Raw genomic sequence first — 13,675 nt, 5'->3', positions numbered from 1 at the left:
AGGAGAAGTTCACTTCCAGAACAAAGATTTACAGATAATGTACTCACCTGCTTGTCATCCAAGATGTTCATGTCTTTCTTTCTTCAGAAGTAAAGAAATTGTTTTTTGAGGAAAAAATTTCAGGAAAGTTCTCCATATAGTGGACTTCTATGGTGCCCCAAGTTGGAATATACAGTTTAAATGCAGCTTCAAATGATCCAAAATGCAGATGTAAACAATCTCAGCCAGGGTTTTCTCAGGGTTTTATCTGGCGAAACAATTGGTTTATTTGTATTTTTTTTAGTTAAAATGTCTATACTTTTTAACCTCAAATGATCGTCTTTTCCCTCTCTGCGATGTGCATGAGTGGTCTGTGCATCTCTGGTTCAAAACAGTAAAGGTTGGTTGAAAAATTTCATTTCCTCCCTCAACTTCAAAAATCATTTCAAAATCATCCTACAACACTGCAAAAGTACCAACCCAGTGTTTGCAAAGTTAACATGCAAAGAAGATAACAAAAAAGGTAAAACAGCGATGTAGTGAAGTTGAGGGAGAATATAAGTTGGGAGTTTTTCCACACACCCTAGCTGTCTTGAACTGGAATACACAGAGTTCACACAGAGCTAGACAAGACAAGGTTAAAAGTATTTAAATTGTGTTTGTTTTTTTTGTTTTTTTGTTTTTTTAAACCGATATCGTTTCGCTATATAAGACCCTTCTTTCTTGGCTGGGATCGTTTGAAGCTGCATTTAAACTGCATTTTGAAAGTTCAAACTCAGGTTACCATAGAAGTCCACTATATGGAGAGAAATCCTGAAATGTTTTCCTTAAAAAACAATTTCTTTATGACTGAAGAAAGAAAGACATGAACATCTTGGATGACAAGGGGGTGAGTACATTATCTGTACATTTTTGTTCTCCTTTAATGCAATTTACGTCATTCTGAAAGTATATGCAGTATACCATGGGACTTTTTTGTCATTGATAACAAGAAAGAGTTTGTCATTGTTCTCCAGACATCAACCATGATTTCTTTGACTTCCTGAACTTTCCTGAGTCTCCTGATCACTCGATGTCAATGCCGTTACCTGGCGAGCAGACAGCCGATGAGAACGGCTCCACGCCATCCACCCCGATCCCACCGGGCAACATGAAGAGCTTCCGCAAAGATATTCTCAAACTAATGATGGAGGGCATAAAGATCAGCTTGGTGAGTCGATCACAGTAGATGTCAGCATTAAAATTCAAATGAACCTTTTTTGTTGTTTGTTTGTTTGTTACTGGTCTTTTCCTCAGCATTGTTATATTTGCTTGTTTATGAATTTATATACGTGACCCTGGACCACAAAACCTGTTGTAAGTAGCACAGGTATATTTGTAGCAATAGCCAAAAATACATTGTATGGGTCAAAATGATCATTTTTTTCTTTTATGCCACAAATCATTAGGATGTTAAGTAAAGATTATGCTCCATGAAAATATTTTGTAAATTTCCTACCATAAATATATCAGAACTTAATTTCTGATTAGTAGTATGCATTGCTAAGAACTTCATTTGGACAACTTTAAAAGTGATTTTCTCAATATTTAGATTTTTTTGCACCCTCAGATTACAGATTTTCAAATAATTGTACCTCTGCCAAATATTGTCCTAACCTAACAAACATAATTGCAATTTATTAGATTATTATTTTTTAAGTGTCCATTTAAATATATTAATAAATGGCAATATTTAAAAAAAAAAAAAATTCAAGTTAAAAATTAAATGCTAAATTTCTTTAAACAGGGTTTGTACAAGGTGCTTTTAATGCTTGAAGTAATTGAATTTGACTTTTTGAAATTTAAAACCTGGAAAATTTAAAGTAGCAGTATTCCTGAAGAGGTACTTAAAAAGTGCTTGCATTATTTAAAGACAATTTGTCAATGAAATAAGTGTTTATTTTTTTTTTAAATAAGCACATATCTTTTCACGCAATTCTGAAAACACTTTTTTTTTTCGCTTATGTCAGTTAATGTCATAAAAAGTAATGATCTAAACTAGTAACGGTACTGACAATGTTGTGTAAACGGCTGAGGATGCAAAAAGAGGAACAGATGAACCAAATCAATTGCATAGGTCCTTTACGCTGGAACCGCTCCAGTTGATTCAACTTCATGACTTCAATGAATTTCAGTTCAAGCAATTTCACTAGCAAAAACAGATCAAATTAAAAGAGCCATTCGTTTTAAAATTTTGTAATGATTTTAAAGCATGTATAGTTATGGGTAAAACTGATCTTTTCGAAACTCTGAATCAGGTAAACCATTGCTTCACAAATTGATTCACTGTTTTGAAGCACTCCAATCGGATTGCGAATCATTTGATAGATCAGGACTTTAAATTTAAAGTTTCGTGAATCATTTGAATTAGATCTGGACTTCAGAGCAGGATCGCAAATCATTTGATTTAGATAGGAACTTTGCGTATCTTGAATCATTTGATGAGTGCATGTTATGAATCATTTGATTCAGATCGGGACTTCGGACCGAGTTCATGAATCATTTCACGAATTAAATGATTTGTGATCCACGCACCAAGTCCTGATCTGAAATGATGGTTCACGAATCATTGTTCAGATCAGGACTTCAGAGCATGGATCTCGTATCAGTAAGTTTCATTTGTCATTTCAGTTTTAGCAATTTTATTGTGTTTTTGTCTGATGGCCAAATAAAAATGCAAAAGACTCGAATAAATGCACATTTATATGTTAACATTATGTCTTTCTCTCGATAATTCAGTGTCTGTCACTGGCCCTTCAGTCACTATCACATGCTTTTTGTGATGGTTTTTCTCCTCAGGGCAGCACCGGTCGTGGCGGCACTCCTCGCCAGCAATGGAAGCGAATCCTCTGGTCCTGTCGCGACACATTCAGGGTCCAGATCGGCCGCATGCTGGTGCACACGCTCAGCCCCGCGGTTCCTCTGGAGGACAGGAAGGAGGCGCTAGAGTTTGTCCACGAGCAGAGCTACTCAGAGATCCTCAGAGAAAGCCTAAGTCCTGGCCTCGAGGTGAGGACGCTGCAGTCTGACACACTGATATGTGGACAGAAATGGCTTTTTGTTTTTACATGCCGACCAGAGACGCTGTGACATTTTGCTTTGGTTGTTTGCTGACAGTTATCAGATTTGTGTATCCAATCAAAGCACATCTCACATGCACACTTCCTCTGTTGGGAGGAAGACAGTGACATTTCACTGCGCTGCTTCTGACGTACAGTAAATAAACCACAGAAACATCTTCATGATGCTGTTTCCATAGCAGCAGTGCAGTCCTCTCCAGCGCTGTATTCGCTGCTGCTTTCTCTATTATACTGTAGCCTGGCAATAAAAAGACCATTAACCCTCAGAGACCCAGCTTAACAGCATTGCATTGTTTGCATAAAGCGATTCACTAACACCTCATTTTGACTAAATGTGCGGAAAAACTACACATAACACTAGCTGAAATTTATACATTTATTTATTTAAAAAAATTATATTATGGCCACAGCTTGCTAAAGGGACAAATGGACATACACAAAATGGTCACATAGATGACAAATTTTAGACTGTTTTTGTTTGCATTTTGCAAGTTATTTCTGTGCTGTTTTGTCATGTTCTAAGTAATATAATACTGTATTTGTTTCATGAAAATGAATCAAACTTTCCAACTAACCATTTTTGCTAGTGAAGGTTAAACCATAAACGCTCTTAAAATGTGCCTTTTTTATTTGAAAAAACAATTAAACATCTCAAGACACATCTTAATAAAATGTCTAATTATTATGTAATTTAGAAATAATGTATAACATTAAGACGAAAAAAATTGCAAGAATAATATATATATATATATATATATATATATATATATATATATATATATATATATACACACACACACATATATGTATATATATATGTGTATGTATATATATATATATATATATATATATATATATATATATATATACATATATGTATGTGTGTATATATATATATATATATATATATATATATATATATATATATATACACATATATACATATATACATATATACATATATACATACATATACAAAATTATAAAAAAATGTTTTTATATCAATATTAATATTTAAATGGGCAAATGTTTTTTTTTTTTTTTAATTACCAGTGTTGGGGAAAGTTACTTTTAAAAGTAATGCATTACAATATTGTGTTACTCCCTAAAAAAGTAACTAATTATGTTACTTAGTTACTTTTTATGTAGAGTAAAACGTTACTTTTGCGTTACTTTTGAAATCTGGGCAGGGCTTGCTTGCTTGCTTGTTTTTAATATAAAAAGTTATATTTTTAGCAAATGTAAAAACCCTTTCACACCAAAAAGTGAAATGAATAAGCCTCAGGCTGAAGGAATAAAAAAAATAATAAGGCACAAATGTTAGTTTATCTAAAGTCATTTTGCTTATTAGTATGGTTGAACTAGATAATGGTCAGCAGCAAAGACATTGGTTAATAAAAAGGATTAAATGCATACAGGATAGTTGTGTTATTTAATAATTAATAATTTAATAATTGCAGGTTTGCATCATATTTTTGCATTTTACTGTTTTAATACATTTTTGATGAAGAATAATCTCTTTTTTGCGAGTGAGATGAATAAATGCATGTTCAAATAATGCATGCCTTTAGTCTAGAACTACAGTAACATAATGTTTACACAGACTTCCGATTTCTGTCAACATTGAGACAGGAGACTTGTCAGTCAGTAAATGGGAAAGCAAAGTAACTGCTGTTACTTGTTTGAAAAAGTAACTCAGATATTTCCTTGTAAATTCAAAAGTAATGTTACTTTACTAGTTATTTGAAAAAAAATTTCTGATTACATAGCTTGATGTACTTCTAATGCATTACCCCAATTAATTACTGTATCCTTACTGGTTGAAATGTATAATTTCAAAGAATAGTGGTTAAACATTGCAACCATAAATGCATATTGGTGCAATTTTGCATTTTTTCCCTTAAATGTTACACCAATGCAAATTTGAATCAATTGCCTTTTGTTACTAATGTCTTCCCAAAGACATGTTTGAGGGTGAAACTAAAAAAAAAATCAAGATTTTCACTGAAAAGTGGGTTTGTAAATGTGTTCTAGATACGTACATGTGGTTGTCTTTTTTAATGGGCAATTCTGATGTCTACAATGAAGGGTGACCAATAGGAGAAGTAATAATGATATATTGTAAATACTGCTAGTTATAATTTTTCATTGCTGTTTGTGTTGTTTTTGTTATTAGCATGGACCCAAACTGGCTCTGTATCTGTACGAGCTGTTACATGATCACAAAGACGCCCTGAGCAAAGAAGAGCAGGCGGCTGCCAACACATTCATGACGGCACTGAAACTCTGCGGCCACCGCTGCATCCCGCCCAGCGCTCCAGCCAAACCAGACCTCCTGAAAGCCATCAAAGAGGTGCGCTTGGCCAGACACACTCCATGAGGTTACATGTTGTTTTGCTAAAACAAGCTCAAACAACAGAGACAGAACAAGGGTTTGATTTCCAGGGATTGCATGCACTTCAATGCAGCGTAATTTATATTCCATTTTTTACATGAATAGACTAACTTCATGTCATACGTAAATGAAACATGCATTGAAAAAAAATCATTGCATAGTTTATTTTTAAAGGAACACTCCACTTTTTTTTGGAAATAGGCTAATTCTCCAACTCCCCCCGAGTTAATAAGTTGATTTGTACCGTTTTGAAATCCATTCAGCCGTTCTCCTGTTCTGGCGATATCACTTTTAGCATAGCTTAGCATAGATCATTGAATCCTATTAGACCAATAGCATCGCGTTCAAAAATAACCAATGAGTTTCGGTATTTGTCCTATTTAAAACTTGACTCTTCTGTAGTTATATCGTGTACTAAGACCGGCGGAAAATGTAAAGATGCGATTTTCTAGGCCAATAAGATTAGGAACTACACTCCCATTCCGGCGTAATAGTCAAGGAAGTTTGCTGCCGTAATATGGCCGAAGCAGGCACAGTAATATCACGCAGCACAACGTGACTAACCGCATGCACAGGGAGCATTCCTTGTTGGAAGTTACCTAGCTGGGAACTAATTTCAGGCGCTGCGTGATATTACTGCACCTGCTGCGTCCATATTACGGCAGCAAACTTCCTTGACTATTACGCCAGAATGGGAGTGTAGTTCCTAATCTTATCGGCCTAGAAAATCGCATCTTTACATTTTACATTGGAGAATGAGCATATTTCCAAAAAGTGGAGTGTTCCTTTATCTATTTGCATCTATTTGATTTTACAGAAATCGGACCTGTTTGATTTTATGTATAACTGGCAGATATGCATCAAGTTATGTTTATTAGTTTGTTAAAAACTGTAATCCAGGCGGATGATTTTATATGCAATTTAAATATTTAAATCTTAAATCTAGGACTAGTGTTTGATTGTGGATAAAAGCATATTTCAAATGCATATTTCCTAAATGTAAATGTATGCAAAACTAGAGCAAATGCATAGTAGTTCATATATTCATGTGTTAGTCTTTTACTTTTATTTGCTGAGGTTGATTGCACTGCTTTCTCAAGTAATAAAGGTCATATTATGCACTTTTGTAGCCCCCTGAGGTCTATGTTTAACATTAGTCCAGGTTTGCTTAAGCCTTTTTTGTAGTTTACTGTATACTTGTATTGTGAATGCTAGTACTAATGTTTGCATTTTATTAATGTTCATCTGAAGCTCTTTTACTATTTCTTATTAAGGAGCAACTGAAATATGAGTCAGAGGCAAGAACCAGCAAAGGAGCCTGGGAAAAGAAGCTGGCCAACACACAGAAGAGGTGAGTGCTCTGAGACAAACTCAACATCTCAATGACAGACTGCTTGGTGATTTTTCTGAGCTTTTCTGTTTTCTCTAGCCTGTTGCAGAGACTAGATGGCAAGTCGAAGGACATTTCGAAGATCGCCGCTGACGTCACTCAGAATGTGTCGCTCAGGCAGGGCATGGAGAGGAAGAAGGTCATGCAGCACATCAGAGGCCTTTATAAAACCGACCTGAGCGCCAGTCGCCACTGGCAGGAGCTTGTGCAGCAGCTCACTCATGACCGGTCAGCATCGCTCACTGGAGCATTGCAACTAAAATAGTTCAGTCATGTCATCATTTACTTATCCTCATGTTGTTTTTTCCTATGGAACAGGGCGGTGTGGTATGATCAGTCATCTTACCCCACTTCCTGGCAGCTGGATCCCACCGAGGGACCCAACCGAGAGCGGAGACGCCTCCAGCGCTGCTACCTGACCATCCCTAACAAATACCTGCTCAAAGACAGACACAAACTAGATGGTAAGATTCAATGCCTCTGACTGGAGAAAGCTCTTACACCGTCTGTTCATCATTTTCTGTTTTCTAGATTATCTAGAAGGTTTTTCCTGGTGCAGTTTAGATACTCTAAGCATAACTCTTTCGAGGCCCTGTATTTTTCATCTTCAAATTAAGTAGGTAAATAAGTATACTGTACAAGTAAATTAATTGGTAAATCAGTAAATTACTAAGCAAGTAAATAAATAAATGAAATATGTAAAATAATGAGTAGAAAAGTAAATCAATACATTAGAACATTTAACAATTAAGTAAAATGAATATGTAAATAAATAAATAAGAAAAATAAATAAACTGTACATACATTAATAAATAATTAATTAAATATTTACAGAAGAAGTAAATTAAAGTAAATAAATAAGTTACTAATTGAATAAGTAAATTTCATAAATAAAATTAATAAGTAAAAAAAAAAGTAAAATAAGTAAATGAATAAATAATTCAATAAAAATAAGTAAAATTGAGTAAATAAGTACATTAATTAGTTAATAACATGAATAGATAATAGTTTAATAAGTTAGGAAGTACATTTAATACGTAATTAAGGTAAATTAATAAGTAAATAAGTATAAAAGTAAATAAGGACATTTTGTTAAGTAAACAAAACATTAAAATATAAAGGAATAAGTAAATTAAGTTAAGTAAATGGGTAATTTAATAATCAAGTGAAATGAATAAGTAAGTTAATTAGTAATTAAGTAAATTAATAAGTAAGGAAGTACATCTAAAATGTAATTAAAATAAATACATAAGTAAATAAGTATATAAGTAAATACAATAATAAGTAAATTACTGAGTAAATAAATTGGGTTATTAAGTAAATACATTTAAATAATAAAAAAAAATAAGTAAATGAATAAGTAAATAAGTACATTTAATAATTAAGGAAAATTAATAAGTAAATAAAATAATAGGTAAATAAACAAATTACCAAGTAAATAAGTTAAATAAGTAAATAAATGATTCAATAAAATTAATAAGAAGTACATTTAATAAGTAATTAAGTAAAATCAATAAGTAATTAAATATAAAAGTAAATATAATATTAAATTACTAAGTAAATAAATTTGTTTAATAAGTAAAGAAAATACAATAAAATGTAAAGCAATTAATAAATGAAATACATAAGTAAATAAATATATAACAAAATTTTACACTTGGGGATGAAATGTGATCTGGACATGCTTTCTAGGTGAGCAAATGTGTATGACATTAACACAAAATTACCAAAACTTATAATACCATGGTACTTTTTTTTTAAAAATACACTGAAGTGCTGTTTAATCAAAGTGATTGCTCACATGCATGTGGTTTATCTGTCAAAGATGCCATCAAGGCTCCTCTGGCCTTCCTGTTTGAGGACAAAACTCACTCCTCCTCATCTATAGTGAAGGACAAAGCCACCAGTGAGCCCATCAGGTACTCACACAACACCCATCTCACTGCACAACAACTAACTAGGGTTGTGTTTCCCAAATGCATCGCAAGCTTAAGTTGATCGTAGCTCCATTGGTTTCAATGGGTCTACGATGTACTTAGGCTTACGATGCATTTGGGAAACAGCCTAGTCTGTTTTCAGTCACATTGCAAATTTCAAATCATTTAAAAACCCAAACATTTGTTCTTCCTGTTTAGATTTACAAGAAAGTGCGTAAGTGTGGCGCCCTCTAGAGAGACGGCAGGAGAGCTGTTGCTGGGTAAGTCTCATCCACCGTTCATAACATGAGACTTGTGGTGGCTGTTAACGATTTTCATTGACCGCTAAAATGATCTGCCTTGTTTTATGGGCTTACAGGAAAATCTGGGATGTACTTTGTGGAGGATAATGTTTCTGAGACACTTGATAACCAAGTAAGTTATTTTGCTAAATGTTAGGAATATGTGGTTCTATGTAATGGTAAAAATATACTGCTGCTTAAAAGTTTGGGATCAATAATGCTTTTTGAAGGAGACTTTTCAACTCATCAAGGCTTTGTTTTTGTTTTTTTGTTAAAAACTGTAATATTGTGAAATGTAAATACAATTCAAAATAGTGGTTTTCTATTTTAATATACTTTAAAATATAATTTATTTTTGTGATGCAAAGCTGAATTATTCCAGTATTCAGTGTCACATGATCCTTCAGAAATCATTCTAATATGCTGATTTATTATTAATGTTGAAAACAGTTGTGCTGCTTAATATTTTGTTGGAACCACAGCACTTTTTCAGGATTCTTTGATAAATGTTTTTTTTTTCTTTCTTTAAAAGGCATTAATACTTTTATTCAGCAGGATGTGTTCATATAAATCTTTTCCAACAATATAAGTCTTTACTATCACTATTACTATTTTGAATAAATGCTGTTTTGCTTTTTATTCATCAATGAATCCTGAAAAAAGTATCACAGGTTCCAAAAAAATATTAAGCAGCACAACTGTTTCTAACATTGGTAATAAAAGCAATAAATCAGTATATTAGAATGATTTTTGAAGGATTCCGTGACACTGAAGACTGGAGGTAATGACTTATAAAAATTCAGAGCTTTGTATCACAGAAATAAATTATATTTTAAGGTATATTCAAAAACAAAAAAACATGATCTTTTTTTTTTTACACATAAAAAATCTTGATCCCAAACAGCTTTTGAGTGGCCGTGTGTGTAAGTTTTCATGATCTAATATTTTTTTAGTCAAATGTTATTTTAAAAAACAATGCAATATATTTTTATTTTATTTTATTTTTTTATTTTCAAATACCAAGTGTGCCAAGGAATGATTCTCAGTTTGTTTTTAAGAAAAGCTAAAGTTAAGAATTTTTACCTATGGAAAAAAGCAAATTCTTAATTTTAGTTTTTCTTAAAAACAAACTGAGAATCATTCTTTGGCACAATTTGCATTTGAAAATTAAATTAAATTAAATTTAAGTTAATTTAATAAAAAAAATATTGTATTGTTTTTTTTAATAATTAATATTTGACTGAAAATCTATTTTTTGAGTTTGTAGATCATGAAAAACATTAAGTGAAACTTTTTTTTTTTTTTTTTTTAAATAGTGTAAATTTACTCATAATATGATACAAGTACGAGTTTGGTCATACTGCCCCTAATAGATGCGATGAGTCCTGTGTTTTAGAGGTTGATAATGTTTTCTCATCAGAGTCCTCATGGAGAGACAGAACCTGCCTCCTTCTCCTGGACATATGAGGAGATCAAGGAGGTTCACAAACGCTGGTGGCAGCTCAGAGATAATGCTATGGAGATCTTCCTCACCAATGGCAGGACACTGCTCCTAGCATTTGACACCACCAAGGTAACACTGTCAAACTGATGGGTTTTTTAATCAATTCCTCTTTTTGTCATTCCCATGTCAGTTCAGCCCAAATCTAACTTCCTGTTTATCCACTCTCTGTTTTAGTTCCGTGACGACGTCTACCACAACATCCTGAACTCAGAGCTTCCCAACCTGCTGGAGTACGGTAACATCTCCGCCCTCACGCACCTGTGGAGCTCAGGACAGATAACCAACTTTGAGTACCTCACCCATCTCAACAAGCATGCTGGCCGCTCCTTCAATGACCTCATGCAGTATCCTGTCTTCCCATTCATCCTGCGAGACTATATCAGTGAGACACTGGATCTGCAGGATACCTCCATTTACAGGTTAGAACCAACCCGTCGTCAGCTTTATTACTGTATTTGTTGAGATTTTATAACTGATAACCTAAAATACCTGATATATATATATATATAGATATATGTATATGTGACCCTGGACCACAAAACCAGTCATAAGGTTAAATTTGACAAAACTGAGATGTATACATCATATGAAAGCTCAATAAATAAGCTTTCTATTGATGTATGGTTTGTTAGGATAGGACAATATTTGGCTGAGATACATCTATTTGAAATCTGGAATTTGAGGGTGCAAAAAAATCTAAAAGACTGAGAAAATCACCTTTAAAGTTGTCCAAATTAGGTTCTTAACAATGCATATTACTAATCAAAAATTACATTTTGATATGTTTACAGTAGGAATTTTACAAAAAATCTTCATGTAACATGATCTTTACTTAATTTCTTAATGATTTTTGGCATAAAAAAAAAATCTAAAATTTTGACCCATACAATGTATTTTTGGCTATTGCTACAAATATACCCCAGCGACTTAAGACTGGTTTTGTGGTCCAGGGTCACACATTAGTGGTGGGCATAGATTTTTTATTTTTTTATCTAGATTAATCTCACTGTAATCTTGGAATGAATCTAGATTAAAATGGCTAATTTGAATTCTGCCGAAGGCATTCAGAATATGTGTGCTACCCAAATAATGACTAAAAGTAAGTCTTTGAGAACAGGTTTCTCAAGCCAGGTGGCGCATTAGACCAGGGGCTCATCTCCTGTTTCCAAAATGCATCACAAACTGCTTGACAATTGCATTTACAACACAATTAACTATACAAACTTGTGTGACCAACTATTCCTACACTGCATGTACTTCTGCTTAAAAGGCTGCGCACAGGCATGGATATCTGCGTGCTTAGTTAAACTGCGCTGTATTTAGAAGTGTCAATTCAGTTGTTGCATATAGTTTAATGTCTTTATTTCGGGATTATCAAAGTAAATTATAACTCAAATTTGAGATTTTACTGGGGCACAGCAGATTTTACTGGGGCACGTTCCCCAGTAAAAATGGTCTAGCAACACCCCTGCCCTGAAGCAAACCCAGCGGCTTTATAGCTGCATCCATGTTAGCACGTCTCGTTTGATGTGGTAATTTCACAGTAGGCATACACACAGGTTGAAGACTCGTTCTGGCCCGCTACAGTGCAATTCGGCTAGGTATACATCAACGCTAAAATATCAAGGTGAAAGTCATCATATCTTGCGTAGTATAGACCCAGCTCCCAACCCAACTTTGAGAATAGATTAACGGCGATATTTTTTTTTATCGCCCGATAAGAGCCTCACGTTAGCGCAGCACGTTAACGCCGATAACAGCCTACCACTAATATATATATATATATATATATATACATGTGACCATGGACCACAAAACCAGTCATTAGGTAAAATTTTTACAAAACTGAGATGTATACATCGTATGAAAGCTCAATAAATAAGCTTTCTTTTGATAGGACAAGGATAGGACAGGACAATTAGGATAGGATAGGACAATATTTGGCCGAGATACATCTACAATATTTGAAAATCTGGAATCTGAGGGTGCAAAAAAATCTACATACTGAGAAAACCACCTTTAAAGTTCTCCAAATTAAGTTCTTAACAATGCATCTTACTAATCAAAAATTAAATTTTCATATATTTATAGTAGGAATTTTACAAAAAATCTTCATGGAGAATGATCTTTACTTAATTTCCTAATGATTTGAGGCATAAAAGGAAAATTGATCATTTTGACCCATACAATGTATTTTTGGCTATTGCTACAAATATACCCATGCTACTTAAGACTGGTTTTGTGGTCCAGGGTCACACACACACACACACACACACACACACACACACACACACACACACACACACACATATATATATATATAGATAGATAGATAGATCAGTTCCATAGCAGTTTCATTTTCTACCAAAAGCCTAGTTAATGAATGATGCATCAAAACTATGAAATAGTAGTTATGTAACAATATCAAAATCTCACAATACGATAATATTGCACGAAACAATATTTATTGCGATATTTAAAAAAAGACAAAGAATTGAAAATAAGACAATTTAGTACATTTTAAAGTTAAAATACTTCTATGTAATGCACTTTGAGAGTTTAAAATTAAGAGCTTGAAAAAAAAAATTTAATTAAAAAAAAAGTCTTGACTTGTACCTGAAGGACTCAACCCCTCTTTTTACATTCACATTTTTACATGTCTAAATTACATTCACATTGGTGTTTTAGAAATCCAAACAAATTAGAATATTCTAATAATAATAATAACAACAATGACAGTAATAGCCATATATTGTAAAACAACTGCACTGTAAAATAAATTAAAATGAATATATAAAGGTATATTATTTTTTTTATTTTACGCTGCATTAAGGAAATTGCAATTCTTCATTTCTAAACTTGAAAGAGATAGCATTTGAAAGCAATTCATACTGCACTTTCAAAATTTTATTTTAAATGGAAACAACAGTAGAGCTTTTGTTTTGAAGGAAAGCTCCAGCTTCAGTGTAAACATGCTTATAGAAACTCATCTCACTACACATTTAGTGAAATGCTGTAATCATCTGCTGTCAAAATAAAGCAGAATTGGTGGCCTTTGTTTTCGCAAATG

At 33.2% G+C, this 13,675-nt stretch overlaps 1 protein-coding gene across 1 annotated transcript in view; it reads left to right on the top strand.

Annotated features, from left to right (window-relative positions):
• Positions 1–13,675, top strand: part of LOC141325150 (lysosomal-trafficking regulator-like) — an 85,333-nt gene that overhangs the window by 49,450 nt on the left and 22,208 nt on the right. The window contains exons 29-39 of the mRNA XM_073833647.1: positions 996–1,189; positions 2,818–3,027; positions 5,275–5,451; positions 6,768–6,844; positions 6,923–7,111; positions 7,202–7,347; positions 8,709–8,802; positions 9,019–9,080; positions 9,179–9,234; positions 10,522–10,674; positions 10,780–11,024. Coding sequence (XP_073689748.1) covers positions 996–1,189; positions 2,818–3,027; positions 5,275–5,451; positions 6,768–6,844; positions 6,923–7,111; positions 7,202–7,347; positions 8,709–8,802; positions 9,019–9,080; positions 9,179–9,234; positions 10,522–10,674; positions 10,780–11,024 — 1,603 coding nt within the window. The remainder of the gene's footprint in view (positions 1–995; positions 1,190–2,817; positions 3,028–5,274; positions 5,452–6,767; positions 6,845–6,922; positions 7,112–7,201; positions 7,348–8,708; positions 8,803–9,018; positions 9,081–9,178; positions 9,235–10,521; positions 10,675–10,779; positions 11,025–13,675) is intronic.

This window comes from Garra rufa, chromosome 2, assembly GCF_049309525.1.
Source record: "Garra rufa chromosome 2, GarRuf1.0, whole genome shotgun sequence".
Classification (NCBI taxonomy): domain Eukaryota; kingdom Metazoa; phylum Chordata; class Actinopteri; order Cypriniformes; family Cyprinidae; genus Garra; species Garra rufa.
Note: the sequence above shows the minus strand (reverse complement) of the source record. Positions and strands in the feature narration are given on the sequence as shown.